General features: G+C 42.7%; 1 protein-coding gene across 8 annotated transcripts in view; it reads left to right on the top strand.

Annotated features, from left to right (window-relative positions):
* LOC122548946 (protein unc-13 homolog B-like) overlaps nt 1-18,268 on the top strand; it is a 643,343-nt gene that overhangs the window by 427,457 nt on the left and 197,618 nt on the right. For all 8 annotated transcript variants that reach the window (XM_043687965.1, XM_043687956.1, XM_043687983.1 and 5 more), the window contains one exon: nt 7,640-7,727. In XM_043687965.1, coding sequence (XP_043543900.1) covers nt 7,640-7,727 — 88 coding nt within the window. The remainder of the gene's footprint in view (nt 1-7,639; nt 7,728-18,268) is intronic.

Raw genomic sequence — 18,268 nt, forward strand, 5'->3', positions numbered from 1 at the left:
CCCATCCAGATGCCTTTTAAATGTTGTAATTGTACCAGCCTCCACCACTTCCTCTGGCAGCTCATTCCATACACGCACCACCCTCTGCATGAAAAAGTTGCTCCTTTGCAGATGGGGTACTGGGCTAATAGATGGGGTACTGGGCTAATGGTCGGATACTTGGTAGTGTGGATGAGCAGAGGGATCTTGGTGTCCATGTACACAGATCTCTGAAAGTTGCCACCCAGGTAAATAGTGCGGTGAGGAAGGCATATGGCGTACTGGCTTTTATTGGTAGAGGAATTGGGTTCCGGAGTCCTGAGGTCATGATGCAGTTGTATAAGACTCTGGTGCGGCCGCATCTGGAATATTGTGTGCAGTTTTGGTCGCTATACTATAGGAAGGATGTGGAGGCACTGGAACGGGTGCAGAGGAGGTTTACCAGGATGTTGCCTGGTATGGAAGGAAGATCGTATGAGGAAAGACTGAGACACTTGGGGCTGTTTTCATTAGAGAAAAGAAGGTTTGGGGTGACTTGATTGAGGTGTACAAGATGATTAGGGGATTAGATAGGGTTGACAGTGTGAACGTTTTCCCGCGTATGGAGTCGGGTATTACAAGGGGGCATAGCTTTAAATTAAGGGGGGGTAGATATAGGACTGAAGTTAGGGGTAGGTTCTTCACTCAGCGAGTCGTAAGTTCATGGAATGCCCTGCCAGTAGCAGTGGTGGACTCTCCCTCTTTATGGGGCATTTAAGCGGGCATTGGATAGGTATATGGAGGATAGTGGGTTAGTATAGGTTAGGTGGGCTTGGATCGGCGCAACATCGAGGGCCAAAGGGCCTGTACTGCGCTGTATTCTTCTATGTTCTATGTTCTATAAGTCTGGGAGCGTCTGTGGAGAGAAATCAGAGTTAACATTTTGGGTCAAGTGACCCTTCCTCAGAAGGCATAATGCCTTGCACAGTTCTGGAGCCACATTCTTTTGAATTCATTAGTCATAGCAAACTTGTAGACCCAACCATGATGAAGCATCTAATGGTTATTGTCTCTGCTTTCTTTGCAACTCAAGCAGAAACCACCTTCCACCTAGCAGTAGAAGTTCAGCCTAAGATCATGAAGTCTTGTTTTTATTAAATTCATTCGAGAGCATTAGATATCAGTGGCTGGGCCAGCATACATGACCCATTCCTTGTTACACTTAAGAAGGTGATGCTGACTTGCCTTTTAACCCACTGTTGCTCAATTGGTTTTGGTAAACCCACAACGCTGTTAAGGAGGGAATTATAACATTTTGATCCAGGGCCACTGAAGGAATGCCAATATAGGAACATGGGAACAAGCAGCATTTTGAGCCTGTCCCATCATTCGTTAAGATCATAGCTGATCTGTGGCCTAACTTCAGAATCTACCTTTGGCCCATATATGTTGATACCTTAAAGAAAAGTTTATTTATTTCAGATTGAAATTTAATTTTGATCCAGTATACACTGTTATTTATGGAAGAGAGTTCGAAAAAGCAACCACTATTTATGTATAGAAGTGCTTCTTTATGGATGGTTTAAATGATCTGGTCCTAATTCTCAGACTATATCCCCAGTTCTAGAATCCCCAACCAGCGGGAATTGTTTACCTACGATATATTTTCCCGTTAATGTCTGAATGTAACATCTATTACCGTTTTAGACCCTTTGATGTTCCTCAGTTCCAATCATACGGCTCCACTGAATGCTTTCCCCTCATTATATCTTGCCTCAACACTGTAGTAACATTGCTTCTAATCAGTAAGGCAAATGCATCTCTTTCACCATTTTCCCTGTTCATCCTGTTAACGTTATAACCTGGTTTATTTAGTTCCCATTCCTGACCATTCTGTCTCAGTAATGTCTACTATATCGCAATCTCCAATTTGAATTTGTGACTGCAGCTCATTTAATTTATTCCTTATGCTCCATGCATTCGTAGGTAGAACTCTTATTTGGGAGAAATTGTGGACCGCAGATGCTCGAGAGTCAGAGTTGAAAAGTGTGGCACTGAATCAGGCAGCATCCTCATGAAGGGCTATACCCGAAATGTCGATTCCCCTGCTTTCTGGATGCTGCCTGACCTGCTATGCTTTTCTATTGCCCCACTTTTGAACTCTTATTTGGGCCATACATCAGCACTGATACCTTATTTGTCTGTTTATTATTTTTCTGTTCCAGTTTAATCAGTACACCTCTGAGTTTTAACATTACCTGCTGTACTTGAAGTAGAATTTCTGCCTGTTTTTATTATGTCATGTTACTTGATTTTGAAACTGCATTGACTTTCCTTAAACCTTCCCTGCCCTTATTTATGAATTTAAAGTCTTTGTGACCACCCTATTTAGCCTTTCTGCGAGGACATTGGTCCCAGATGTGATTCTGCTCCTTCCTGATGTGTCACAGTGTTCAAAGCTGAGGCTCCAACTCAACTTAAGGCGGCACGGTGGCACAGTAGTTAGCACTGCTGCCTCACAGTGCCAGAGACCCAGGTTCAATTCCTGCCTCAGGCGACTGACTGTGTGGAGTTTGCACATTCTCCCCGTGTCTGCGTGGGTTTCCTCTGGGTGCTCCGGTTTCCTCCCACAGTCCAAAGATGTGCAGGTCAGGTGAATTGGCCATGCTAAATTGCCCATAGTGTTAGGTAAGGGGTAAATGTAGGGGTATGGGTGGTTTGCGCTTCAGCGGGGCGGTGTGGACTTGTTCGGCTGAAGGGCCTGTTTCCACACTGTAAAGTAATCTAATCTAAAAAATCTAATCAATTCTGATCTGGAGTTCTTTGACCAACCAACACTTCCAACAGATGTGTTTGCTATGAACCACATTGGGGGTCTACCACCTCTCACATCGTGCAGGTACAACACAGTACCTGGCCCAGCATCTCTAAATTACTTAATTCATTTTTAATTTGTTTTTTTAAATTCCCGAGTTGTTTTCAGTTTTTAATCTGTAAAATTGTTCTCCAATTTACCGTTAATATGAAAACAATTTGGAATAGCCATTCAACTTAGCAGTTACTTACCAACCAATTAATTTTACACCTTTTCCTGTGAAGTCACTGGTTTTCTCAGTTTCTGATCAGAGTCTCTGATTCCTCTTTCCCCTTATGCCCTAAGTTCTCTAAGACGTTACACTCGTGAGTACTTCTGTTTAATGTCAATGAGAGAAAAAGAGGAACTGATCATCTCCTCCACTTCCTCCACTACCACCACCACTTTGTTTTCTTGTTTCACCTCATCCTGCTATTTCGCCTCTTCCTTCTGTTTCCTTTTCTCCATCTCCTCCTGTTTCACATAAAGTCCAGTTACACACTAATGCAGTAAAGCAGTAGCTCATATAGTCCCAAGTGAGGATGGCGTGTGACTTTGATGAAATGTATCTGCCTCTCTTGTCCTTCTAAGGCTGTCTGAGGAGTCTTGGTGAATTTCTGCAGTGGAGGGAGAGAATGTCTGTGAAATTGATGCCTGTCCGTCCATTAGGCTGCTTTGTCTTGGATGGTGTCAGGTTTCATGAGTGTATTTGGAGCTGCACTCATCCAGGCATATAGGGAGTATTCCATTGCAGTCCTGATTGCTGCCTTATAGATGAAAGATAGGCTTTGCATGGTCATGAGTTACTTGCACAGGATTCCTAGCCTCCGATCTGCTCCTTTAGCTACAGTATTTATACGGTGAGTCATGTTCACTTCTGATCAGTAGCAGCATCCTGGATGTTGATAATGGGTTTCAATTATGGTAATACCGTTCAATGTCCAGGGACAATGTTCAATCTTCTTTTGATGCAGATGGTCATTGCCTGACCCTTGTGTGGTGTCACTGTTACTTGCCACATCAAATCCAAGCTCAGATATTATCCAGAGCTTGCTGCATTTGGACACAGATTGTTTCAGTATCTGGAGATACATGAATAGTGATGAACATTGTGCGATCATCAGCAAACATCTCCATAGAGAGGGGAGCTCCAAAGTAGCTGAAGATGGTTGGGCCTAGGACACTACCCTGAGGAACTCCTTCAGCGATATCTTGGAGCTAAGATGATAGATGTCTAACATACTCAATCATCCGGAGGCTCACTGATGATGGTTCCTAGTGTGGTGATGAAATGTCTGAAAACGAATCTTCCAGCTCAGCGAACAAACCTACGTCCAGATACTCAGTCATCTTCCTTTTACCAAGTATGATTCCACCCAGCACAGAGTTTCCCCCATGATTCTCATTTGACTAAGTTTGCTAGAACTCCTAGATTTTGGTGTTAAGGTCAGTCACTTTGACCTCATCTCATTTCTTGCCATCGCAACCATGTGACTCAGGCCAGTTGCCACCATGGTTGTAGATACCTGAGTTCAAAGGTTTAGAGAGTTTCTCAGGAGTTCAGGAATCTGTTCTCTTAACACATCACAGAGGATTGCTGAGGTAGTACCTCAGTAGCAGTGATTCTGTGGAGCACCTGTCTTATGATATCAGTCCTTGTCCTAAAAACCTTACCATTCAACTAGTGGAGAAAGTGAGGTCTGCAGATGCTGGAGATCAAAGTTGAAACTTTATTGCTGGAACAGCACAGCAGGTCAGGCAGCATCCAGGGAACAGGAGATTCGACGTTTCGGGCACAGGCCCTTCTTCAGGAATGGAATCCATTCAACTAGTGCCCTTGCTGTTGCTTGTCAGCTGGCTGGCTAAGACTGCTGCTGTCCATGCTAATATGTTGTCATCCCCCAAACTTGGTTTTCCAGGCTCAGAGCCTTTTGAAGCTATCCTATGAGGCCATTTGCAGTCTTCCAGTCTTCCTTGCATCATCTTGCACCCACTGGAAGATCATTAATCCAGGCAAAACAGCCACAAGACAGATACTAATGAAAATCCATATCTGCAATCATTTGGCTTTTTCTTTTCTTCCAGCTCTGAGGTTTGTGGGACGTCACCAGTTGCTATTTGTAAATGGACCATAGCCCGGTTGGCAGAGTCATAGACTCATAGAGATGTACAGCACGTAAACAGACCCTTCAGTCCAACCCTTCCATGCCGACCAGATATCCTAACACAATCTAGTCCCACCTGCCAGCACCTGGCCCATATCTCTCCAAATCCTTCATATTCACATACCCATCCAGATGCTTTTTGAATGTTGCAATTGAACTAGCCTCTACCACTTGCTCTGGCTGCTCATTCTATACACGTACTGCCCTCTTGTGCTGGACTCCCCCACCCCAGGGAAAGACTTTGTCTATTTATCCTATCCATGACCCTCATAATTTTGTAAACCTCTAAGGTCACCCCTCAGCCTCCAACGCTCCAGAGAAAGCAGCCCCAGCCTATACAACTTCTCCCTGTAGCTCAAATCCTCCAACGCTGGCAACATCCTTGTAAATCTTTTCAAAACCCTTTCAAGTTTCACAACATCCTTCCCACAGGAAGACCAGAATTGCACGCAATATTCCAAAAGTGTCCTAACCAATGTCCTATACTGCCACAACATGACCTCCCAACTCCTGTACTCAGTACTCTGACCAATAAAGGAAAGCACACCAAATGCCTTCTTCACTATCCTATCTCTCATGCGACTCTACTTTCAAGGAGCTATGAACCTGCATTCTTTGTTCAGCAACACTCCCTAGGACCTTACCATTACATGTATAAATCCTAAGATTAGCTTTCCCAAAATGCAGCACCTCGCATTTATCTAAACTAAACTCCATCTGCCACTCCTCAGCCCATTGACCCATCTGGTCAAGATCCTATTGTAATCTGAGGTAACCTTCTTTGCTGTCCAGTATACCTCCAATTTTGGTGTCATCTGCAAACCTACTAACTATATCTCCTACGCTCTCATCCAAGTCATTTGTATCAATGATAAAAAGTAGTGGATCCACCATAGATCCTTGTAGCACTCCACTGGTCATAGGCCTCCAGTCTGAAAAACAACCCTCCACCACCACCCTCTGTCTTCTATCTTCTGTATCCAAATGGCTCGTTCTCCCTGTATTCCATGAGATCTAACCTTGCTAATCAGTCTCTTGTGGGGAACCTTGTCGAAAGCCTTACTGAAGTCCATATAGATCACATCTACCGCTCTGCCCTCATCAATCTTCTTTGTTACTTCTTCAGAAAACTCAATCAAGTTTGTGATGCATGATTTCCCACGCACAAAGCCATGTTGACTATCCCTAATCAGCCCTTGCCTTTCCAAATACATGTACATCCTGTCCCTCAGGATTCCCTTCAACAACTTGCCCACCACCAATGTCAGGCTCACTTCTCTATAGTTCCCAGGCTTTGCCTTACCACATTTCTTAAATAGTGGCACCCCACGTTAGCCAACCTCCAGTCTTCTGGCAACACACCTGTGACTACGATTATACAAATATCTCAGCAAGAAGCCCAGTAATCACTTCCCTAGCTTCCCACAGAGTTCTAGGGTATTCTTGATCAAGTCCTGGGGATTTATTCACTCTTATGTCTTTCAAAACATTCAACACTTGCTCCTCTGAAATTTACCGAAGCTTTTTGTTTCCCTCAATTTCCTCTTAATTAATACTTCATTTTTACCAGTATACCACCCCCAATATCATGACCTCTTCTCTTTGCGAGTAACCTTTGTGCAAAACACTATTATTTTGCCTTTTGGTCACCCAAATGCACTACATCTACTAGTTCCTCTTTATACTCCCTGCTACATCCTTAAAGAATGCTCATAATTTTGTCAAACTTTATATCCTTTTTTAAAAACAGTATGTTGACTTTGCATGATTACATTATGACAGGTGGCACAGTGGTTGGCACTGCTGCCTTACAGCACTAGGGACCTGGGTTTGATTCTACTGGGTGGAGTTTATACATTCCACTCTTATCTGTGTGGGTTTCCTCTGGGTGGTCCGGTTTCCTCCCACAGTCCACGTGTGTCTGGATCAGTGCAGACCCAATGGGTTGAATAACCGCATTCTGCACTGTAGCAATTCTATGACTTTGAGTGTCATGATACTATTGTCTTAATAATGGATTCTAGCATTTTCACAATGTCAGATGTTAGACTAACTGGTCTGTAGTTTTCTCCTTTCTGTCTTCTTCCTTTCCTGAATATATTGTTACGTTTGTGGCTCTCCAATCCATATGAATCCACAAAAACACAACCATTCTGTAAGAATGTAAGGAATGTTGGAGGATTACAATCAATGGATCCACTGTCTCTGCAGCCTGTAACAGACACTCCAACTCCATTCTAAGGTTGGAGAGCAATCAGATCAGGAGATCTCTCAGCCTGCCGTTGCACTTGTACTTTTTGTCATTTTTCTTAGTGTTGATAGTTCTTTTAAGTTGTTTAGATTTTGTATATGCTGAAAATGTGTTGCTGGAAAAGCGCAGCAGGTCAGGCAGCATCCAAGGAGCAGGAGAATCAACGTTTCATGCATGAACCCTTCTTCAGGAATGAAGAAGGGCTCATGCCCGAAACATTGATTCTCCTGCTCCTTGGATGCTGCCTGACCTGCTGCGCTTTTCCAGCAACAACACATTTTCAGCTCTGATCTCCAGCATCTGCAGTCCTCACGTTCTCCTAGTAGATTTGTATATCTTTGAACAAGACTGTAATGGTTGCTAGAATTGTTTCATGTATTGCGAATCATTAAGAATTCATTTTGTTTTCAGCTATGATGAAGTTGGTACACCTCCATTTTCCCCTGCCCGAGCACGCTGGATTCGAGTTATCAACAAAGTTCGAATACAAATTCAAGAGGTAGTACTACAATTTCTGGATTACAAAACCTAACTGATCCTGTTTCCAAATGTATAAATCACAAATTTTGATTGTTTCCAGCTCTTTATCAATAACTGTCATCAATTCATTTCACTGTATTACTGGATGAACATGTTCAGTTATCATAGTGATTTGTGCATGGACTTGAATGTATACATGTCATGAAATGTAATGGTTACCTCATATTTAAACACAACCAAGGGTTCAAACTCTCTGCTAAAGATGAAATTGTGCAAATGTAATTCCTTTATGCTAGCTAAGCAATATGTGTATTTATAAGTCGCGAGTTCATAAGATCGAGTCATCAAGTCCTAGAACACGGAGACAGGTCCTTTGGCCCAAACTGATTCATGACGACCAAAATATTCACCAACGCTAACCCTATTTCCCCAGACTTGGCCCATTTCCTTCTAAACCTTCATATCCATGTATTTGTCCAAATGCCTTTTAAATATTGTTAAGGTACCTGTATCAATCACTTCTATTGGCAGCTTATTGCACATGCGTTCCACCCTGTGTGTAAAAGACTTGCCCTCAGGTTCCCCTTTATTTTTTCCCATCTAACCTTAAACTGATGCCCTTTCATCCTTGATTCCTCAACACTAGGAAAAAGATTTGTTTGCATTCACCCTATCCATGCCTCTCATGTTCTTATACACTTCTTTCAGATTCCCCCTTAGTCTCTTACGCTATAAAGAAAAAAGTCCTAGCTTGTCTAACCTTTCTCTATAATTCAGACCCTTGAGTCCTGGCAACATCCTTGAAAATGTCTTCTGCACTCTTTCTAGTTTAATAACATCCTTCTTACAGCAAGGTGACTAAAACTGAACACAATTTCCAAGTATGGCCTCACCAACATCCTGGACAACTGCAACATAACTTGCCAACTTCTGTACTGAATGCCCTGACTGATGAAGGCCATTGTGCTAAAAGCCTTCTTCAATACCCTGTCTACCTGTAACTCCACTTTCAGAGAACCGTGTTGCTGAACTCCAAGGTCCCTCTGTTCCACCACACTCCTTAAGGCCCTACTACTCACAATGAAACTTCTATCTTGATTTGACTTTGCAAAATGCAACACCTCACACTTAACTGTATTGAACTCCATTTGCCATTTTTCGCCCACTTCCCGACCTGATCAAGGTCCTGCAGCAATTTCTGATAACCTTCCTCACTATCCACAATAACTCCTATTTTAGTGTCATCTGCACATTTACTAATCATGCCTTGTACATTCTCATTCAAATAATTGATGTAGATAACGAACAGCTATGGGCCCAGTACTGACCCCTGAGGCACACCACTAGTCACAGGCCTCCAGTCCGACAAGCATCCTTCCACTATTACCTTCTGCATATTATCGTCAAGCCAATTGTGTATCCAATTTGCCATGGATTCCATGTGATTGAACCTTACAGAGCAGCTACTGTGTGGAAACTTATCAAAAGCCTTACTGAAATCTATATTGACTACGTCTACTGCCCTGCCCTCATCAACCTTCCTGATCACTTCATCAAAGAACTCTAACAAATTTGTGAGATATGATCTCCCATGAACAAAGCTGACTATTCCTAATCAAACACTGCCTTTCCAAATGCATGTATATCTTATCTCTCAGAATCTTCTCAAACAACTTACCTATCACAGATGTTAGTCTTACTGGTCTGTAGTTCCCAGGTTTTTCTTTGCAGCCCTTCTTGAATAAGGGCACAATATTCACTACCCACCAGTCTTCTGGGATGTCAACTGTGTCTAATGATAATCTAAAAATATCAGCCAGGGCCCCTGCAATTTCTTCTCTAGCCTCTTGCATTGTTCTTGGATATATCTGGTCAGGACTGGGAGTTTTATCATACATTCAACACCACTTCTAATAGTGGAAAAATTTGCATAAATTCTTCATAAATACTTCAATGTGGAACAGCAAACATTTTAAATGTAGGAGTGTCGCACGACATTGTCACTGGTTCAAAATATATTTTCTGTGGAAAGTATTAGTTACATGTTTAAAGATGATCAGTCCTTTAATTATTAATTGCAAGAGGCCGAGGTAATTTTTCAGGTTAAATGTAAGTGAGATCTTTGGGGGAGGTTTGTAAAATTATTTATCTTAAAAACACTATTGAAAGTAATGGCTTGGCACTGAAGGCTAAATCTTATCAGTCACTTTGGCAAGATCTAACTCATAAAGAAGTTGGAAAAACTTAGGATTTTGTTTTTTTAGTTGTAGTTTGTATCAGTTTTTCTGGAATATTGTATTTATATTGAGTTTTAAATCCAGAAGTAATGGTAAGCTTAGTTATTTGCTCATATATTGTCATTGGTCTGTAATGACATAGAGATTAAAATAAACCATTGCAAGATTTGGAGATAATCCAGTGTGACAGGACATTTCAGGGAAAAGAGACATTTTCAGTACAGTTTTCCATTTTCCATTTGTGATATCAGAGTAACTCATGGAGGTCGTAATTGAGTGTAATTGATCTCTGAAATGTATGCCATCAAACAAATCTGAAATTGTGGATTATCATGGTTTGTGACTACCTAGCTTCTAATTAGTTGAGGAGCAATTGTTGATTAGCAAAAGTCAGAATTGTTTTTGATATAGGTGATGAAGAAATGCTTTTAGTTCTCAATATCTCAGTAATGTCATTAGTTGCATATGCCATCAATTATTCTATTTGCACAAATGAACCAAGTGGTAAGACTGTGGTTGTATTCCCTGTATTTCTGCTAAAGTGACATAACGCTATTTAGCAATATCACAGCAGTATGTACTCTGGGAAGCCTGGCCGATTTTGTTCCTTAATTTATAAAGTATCACAGACTGAAAATCTCTTTACATATGTTATTCCTCTCCAATACCTATGGTGAAAACAGTAAGTGTCGTTTATTCAATTGTCAGTGTCATCTTGTTACACCAGAAATAGACAGAGGAAATATGGTAGCACAAGACCTGTGGAATTAACCTGTGAAATATGGTAGCACAAGACACATATACATAATTTACATTGGTTCCCAATGTATAATGATCCAATTTAACAAAATACACTGACTTTTCTGTTGGTTTATTCTTCAGTTAAATTATGAGTAGTTCATTCAGCACCATTGAAGCTGCTTGGAGCTTCTCAATTAACAGTGGAAATATGCAAATATAAATTACAATTTACCTTTATGAACCATTCTTAATGTAGAAAATGTCAAAAGTTGCTTCATCGAGATACAAATAGGTAAAAGTATGCCAGCCAAAATCAGGGTATGTTGCAAATGTTGATAGTGAAATGGTTGAAGAGATGGAAGACAGGTAAGTTTAAGGAGAGTCTTTCTAAGCATGGGTTTTAGATTGCTGAGTGTATGACTACCAATGGTGAGCTAAAAGGAAGAGAGTGTGTACCAAAAGGCCAAAGTAACTAGTTCATAATGCTTCATAGGAAGTGTGTCCATCTCTTGCTGTGTATGTTTTCGTATTTTTCTTCTCTTAAGCTATAAATAATGTATGTAAACAAAATGAAAAGGAACACATTTAATATAATGCTTCAAAATAAGAGCATAGAGCAGTTCTTTATTAACACTTACCCCTTTGTTCAATGCTGTATTTGTACTTATGTTTTTTTTGTGGTCGATCTGTTTCTGTATTCTAGATCCAAAATTTCAGCCTATGTACTATCATGTAATTGTAACAAAGGAAACAGACATTTTATTAACTCTATCTGTGTCCTGTCCTAGTTTGCCTTATCAAAATGCAAGACCTTGCACTTATCTAAATTAAATTCCGTCTGCCATCCCTCAGCCTACTGGCCCAATTGATCAAAATCTCACCGCATTCCCAAATAACCTCCTTCACTGTCCACTATACCACCAATCTTGGTGTCATCTGCAAACTTACTAATCATCCGTCCTAAATTCGCATCCAAATCATTTGTGTAAGTGATGAATAACACTGGACCCAGCACTAAGCCCTGTGGCTCACCGCTGGTCACAGGACTCTCGTCTAAAAAACAACCCACTCCCACCACTCTCTGACTTCAACTGTCAAGCCAATTTTGTATCCAATTGCCCTGCTCTCCCGTGAAATTTAACCTTGCTCAACATCCTTGTCATCGGCCTTGCTAAAGTTCATGTAGACAATGTCTTACTTGGGCACCCCTTCAAACAATTCATTCAAATTCATGAGACACAATTTCCTATGCATAAAGTCATGTTGACTATCCCAAATAAATCCTTGCCTGTCCAAATGCCTGTAGATCCTGTCTCTCAGAATCCCTTTAACAACTTAGACAGAGTGGATTTTCAGCTCACCAGTCTGTCATTCCCAAGTATTTCCCTGCAGCCTTTCTTGAATAATGGCACAACATGAGCCACCCTCCAGTCTTCAGGCACTTCACCCATGGCTGGTGGTGATACAAATATCTCCGCTAGGGGCCCCGCAATTTCCTCCCTAGCCTCCCACCAAGTCCTGGGATACACTTCGTCAGGTTCTGGGGATTTAGTTATCCTAATGTGTTTCAAGACTTCCAATGTGGACACCCTTCAAAGTAATGCTGCCTTCACCAATAAAGTTTAGAAAAGTATTATTTTCAAAGTTAAGGTACAGAAAAGCTGGAAAATAAGGCTACATCTAAAAATCATAAATTCAGATCAGACTAAAAATAAGTACATCTGTGTTGAAGCTTTGTTGTCTCTACGGAATATAACGAAATGTCTTCAGAAATTGTCCTCTTCGGAGCAAGGAGTGCCAAAATTGTGCAATAGAAAGGCTGTTACATAAATCAGAGAGACTATCATTTTAAAATGAGCTCTGAGAATCAAAAAATTGAGCCCTTAGACAAATTGCCTGACCCTCCCAACCAAGTACTAGAATTGCACGCTGCTGAAACGAATGGCTGTACTAAAACTTCCCAAAGTAACACTGATATACACTGACCGACTGACCCATGTTCAACTGCTGTTCACATGGAACCCTTCTCCACTTCGGCCTTCAAAGTTCTCGTTTGAATATTTGCTACTACCACCAAGATCTGCACCTGGTTATTCAGCGTAGAGTTTATGGGAGAGACGACCTTAAGCAAAATCAGACTATTGTCATATGGTGAAATGTTGATGACCACAAATGGAGCCATTTTCCAGAGCAAAATTTGCTGACTTAGGAGCAGTTGGGTATCATGACAAAGGAAAAGTTAATTCCACAGGTCTAAGATTTAACTTGAAAAAGCTGAGGAAGCTTTTACAGGATCAGACAATAAAAATTCACAGTCATGAAATTTGCTGAATTTCAACTTATCTGACTTTAACAACTGTAATATAGCAGAAAACATCCTACAGTATTGAACATCTGAAGGAAGAAAACAGAAATTACAGTACAGATATTCAAAGATTCTTTAAATGAAAAACCGTTGTTCAGTGAAGCCAGGGCAGATCACAAGATACCTTTAACTGATGGTTGTTGTATTTGTGACCAATGTGAAAGACTGAAATGTTCACCACAGAATTTGCTAACGTGCAAGGCTGATTATTCTTCAGGAGATCAACAGTGTTGGCATCTTGTGAAAGACCAGATGTAAGTGACAAATGAGAAAGAATTGGTTTACAACCAAAAAACCGTGAACGCAGAACTAGTGTGCAACAGTCAGTATGCAGAGTTCTTTCAAAATTGAAGAAGTAAGTGCATAATTTCAGAAATGTCCTTGAGGAGAGACAATAAAAAAAATTAAAAACAATGGAAGATAATGCCAACCAATGGTATTCTGATCTATTAAAATTACAAGAGCCCCGTACATGTTAAGAATATGCATATAAACATCAAACTTTATCAGCTTGCGTTCATTATGAGATTAGTTTTTTAATTGCAAGTTGAAACTTACAAGCAAACCATCTAAAGGAGTACAAGTTAAAGATTTCAATGTAGATCGAATTGAAACTAGCGACCAAAAATGAGGGTGTATTAACAGTACAACTTAAGAATTATTGCAGGACGATTTCCAGAGCCATGGTCTTGTTGGCTTAATGATAGATGTTGTAAAGCTTTTCAAAGAAAGGAGTAATGTGTTTTGTTTTCATTCTGATGCAGCATTCGACTTAGGCATAAGAAATGCACATGATGGGTAATATTCAAACCTAGCTGATGGCGCATATTTATTTATGGATTGCAGACTCTCCCACTGAGCGTTGTCAAGAGAAACACTACGCATGTGTATAAATGCCCATGCTTGAAGTTAGAACAAAGAAAATTTACAGCCCAGAACAGGCCCTTTGGCCCTCCAAGCCTGAGCCGATCCAAATCCACTGTCTAAACCTATCGCCTAATTCCTATGCATCTGTATCCCTCTGCTCCTCACTTACTCATGCATCTGTCCAGATGCACCTTAAATGAATCTACCATGCCTGCCGCTCCTACCTCTGTTGGCAATGCGTTCCATGCACCCACCACCCTCTGTGTAAAGTACTTTCCACGTGTAACCCCCTTAAATTTTTCATCTCTCACCTTGAACACGTGGCTTCTCGTTATTGAATCCCTCACCCTGGGAAAAAGCTTATCTCCATCCACCTCGTCTATAATTTCTTGAATGAAAACAATCCTAACCTACTCAACCTGTCTTCATAGCTAGCATCTTCCATACCAGGCAACAACCTTGGAAACCTTCTCTGCACCCTGTCCAAATGGTCCACATCCTTTTGGTAATATGGCGATCAGAACTGTACACAGTACTCTAAATGCAGCCGAAACAAAGTCTTGCAAAATTTTAACATGACCTGCCAGCTCTTATACTCAATACCCTGTCTGATGAAGGCAAGCATACCATATGCCTTCTTGACTACTCTATCCACCTGTGCAGCCATCTTCAGGGTACATTGTACCTGAACTCCCAGATCTCTCTGCTCATCAACTTTTCCCAAGACTCTTCTGTTTACAGTACAGTTCACTCTAGAATTAGACTTCCCAAAATGCATTACCTCACATTTGCCTGGATTGACCGCCATCTGCCACTTTTGTTTTCCCTACAAAAGTGGTAACAGGCCCTTCAGCCCAACCAGTCCACACTGACCCTCCGAAGAGTAACCCGCCCAGACCCATTCCCTCTGACTAATGCACCTAACACTATGGGCAATTTAGCATGGCCAATTCACCTGGCCTGCACATCTTTAGACTGTGGAAGGAAACCTGAGCACCGGAGAAAACCCACACAGACACGGGGAGAATGTGCAAACTCCACACAGTCGCCGGAGGCTGGAGTCGAACCTGGGACCCTGGTGCTATGAGGCAGCAGTGCTAACCACTGTGCCACCATGCCACTCCCTAATCTCTGCCCAATCTCCAATCTATCTATATTCCTACTGTATTCTTTGACAGTCCCCCATGCTTTTTACTACTCTACCAATCTTTGTGTCATTGCAAATTTACTGATCAGACCAACATTGCCCTCTTCCAGATCATTTATGTATTTAAGAAACAACAGTGGCCCCAGCACTGATCTCTGTGGAACACCACTGGTCACCTTTCTCCATTTCGAGAAACTCACTTCAACTACTATTCTCTGTCTCCTGTTGCTCAACCAGTTCTTTATCCACCTAGCTAGAACACCCTGCGCACCATATGACTTCACTTTCTCCATTAGTTTTCCATGGGAAACCTTATCAAATGCCATCTATAGCCCTTCCTTCATCTATCAACTTGGTCACTTTCTCAAAGAACTCTATTAAGTTGGTAAGGCACGATCTCCCTGGCACAAAACCATGTTGCCTATCACTGATAAGCCCCTTCTTTTCCAAATATAAATAGGTTTTATCCCTCAGTACCTTCTCCAGCAACTTTCCCACCATTGACATCAGGCTCACTGGTCTGTAGTCACCCAGAATATCCCTACTACCATTCTTGTACAGGGAGACAACATGAGCAACCCTCAAGTCCTCCGGGACTTCACCTGTGTTTAAGGATGTTACAAAGATATCTGTCAGGGCCGCAGCTATTTCGTCTCTCGCCTCACTCAGCAACCTGGGATAGATTCCATCTGGTCCTGAAACTTTGTCCACCTTCATATCCTTTAGCCTACTCAACACATCTTCCCTCCTTATGTCAACGTGATCCAGAATAAATCAACTTCTATCTCTAATCTCAGCATTCATCACCTCCCGTTCCTCAGTGAACACTGATGTAAAGTAATCATTGAGAATCTCACCCATTTTCTCAGGTTTGACACACAACCTTCTTTCCTTATCCTTTAATGGACCAACCTTTTCTCTAGTTACCCTCTTGCATCTTATATATGAATAAAAGGCCTTGGGATTCACCTTAATTCTGCCAGATAAAGTTATTTCATGACCCCTTTTAGCCTGCTTCATTCCTCGTTTAAGATTGGTCCTGCTCTCCAGATATTCCTCCAGGGCCCGTTATGTTCTTAGCTGCCTGGACCTTATGTACGCTTCTCTTTTCCTTTTGGCTATTTGCACAATTTCTCCTGTCATTCAGAGATCACGAATCTTGCCTTTCCTATCCCTTGTTTTCAAAGGGACATGCCTATCCTGCACAATCTTCAACCTATCTTTGAAAGCCTCCCACATATCAAATGTGGACTACCCCTCAAATAGCTGCTCCCAATCCACATTTCCCAGCTCCTCCTGAATTTTGATATAATTGGCCTTGGCCCAGCTTAGTACACTTCCCTTAGGGCCACGCTCATCTTTGTCTGCAAGTATTATAAAACTTACAGAATTGTGGTCACTATTCCCAAAGAAATCCCCTGCTGCAATTTCTACCACCTGGCTTGGCTTATTCCCCAAAACCAGGTCCAATATGGCCCCTTCCATTGTACTGCTCTAGAAAACCTTCCTGGATGCTCCTTATAAATTCTATCCCATCCAGATCTCTGACACTAAGTGTATCCCAGTCTATATTGGGAAAATTAAAATCTCCCATCACCACCACCCTGTTGCCTCTACAACTGTTCATAATCTGTTTACCTATTTGTTCTTCTACCTTAAGCTTATTGTTGGGAGGCCTGTAATACAGTCCCAACAATGTAACTGCACCCTTCTTATTTCTAAGCTCTACCCATAATGCCTCACTGCTCAGGCCCACCATAGTGTCCTCCTTTTACACAGCCAGCAATGACCAGCAGTGCAACTCCAACCCCCTTCCCCCCCCCTTTTATTTCCCTCCCTGTCCTGTCTGAAGCACCTATATCCTGGAACATTTAGTTGCCAGTAATGCCCTTCATTCAACCAAGTCTCTGTGATTGCAATAGCGTTAGAACATTACAACGCAGTACAAGCCCTTCGGCCCTCGATGTTGCACTGACCTGTCATACAAATCTGAAGCACATCTAACTTACACTATTCCATGTACGTCCATATGGTTGTCCAACAACGACTTAAATGTACTTAAAGTTGGCGAATCTACTGCCGTTGCAGGCAAAGCATTCCCGCCTTCTCCCGCCTCCAACACACCCCATCCACCTGGACACCCCGTGCTGGCCTCCTACCTGCCCTCGACCTCTTCATAGCCAACTGCCGCCGCGATATTAACCGCCACCTGAACTCCCCCACCCCACTCACCCACTCCAACCTCTCACCCTCGGAACGCGCAGCCCTCCACTCACTCCTTTGCAAACCCAACCTCACTATCAAACCAGCAGACAAGGGAGGCACGGTAGTAGTTTGGCGCACCGACCTCTACACCGCTGAGGCCAAACGCCAGCTCGCAGATACCCCCTCCTACTGCCCCCTTGACCATGACCCCACCCCCCACCACCAAACCATCATCTCCCAGACCGTCCATAACCTCATCACCTCGGGGGATCTCCCATCCACCGCCTCCAACCTCATAGTCCCACAACCCCGCACCGCCCGCTTCTACCTCCTGCCCAAAATCCACAAACCTGACTGCCCCGGCCGACCCATTGTCCCCGCCTGCTCCTGCCCCACCGAACTCATCCCTGCATACCTCGACATGGCCCTGTCCCCCTTAGACCAAGAACTCCCCATCTACGATCCGGACACCACCCACGCCCTCCACCTCCTCCAGGATTTCCGCTTCCCCGGTCCCCAACGCCTCATCTTCACCATGGACATCCAGTCCCTGTACACCTCCATCCCCCATCACGAAGGACTCAAAGCACTCCACTTCTTCCTTTCCCGCCGTACCACCCAGTACCCTTCCACCGACACCCTCCTTCGACTGACCGAACTGGTCCTCACCCTGAACAACTTCTCTTTCCAATCCTCCCACTTCCTCCAAACGAAAGGAGTAGCCATGGGCACCCACATGGGCCCCAGCTATGCCTGCCTCTTCGTAGGGTATGTGGAACAATCCATCTTCCACAACTACACTGGCCCCACCCCCCACCTTTTCCTCCGCTACATCGATGACTGTACCGGCACCGCCTCGTGCACCCATGAGGAGGTTGAACAGTTCATCCACTACACCAACACCTTCCACCCCGACCCCAAATTCACCTGGACAGTCTCGGACTCCTCCCTCCCCTTCCTAGACCTCTCCATTTCTATCTCGGGCGACCGAATCAACA

Source organism: Chiloscyllium plagiosum, chromosome 1 (genome assembly GCF_004010195.1).
Source record: "Chiloscyllium plagiosum isolate BGI_BamShark_2017 chromosome 1, ASM401019v2, whole genome shotgun sequence".
Taxonomy (NCBI): domain Eukaryota; kingdom Metazoa; phylum Chordata; class Chondrichthyes; order Orectolobiformes; family Hemiscylliidae; genus Chiloscyllium; species Chiloscyllium plagiosum.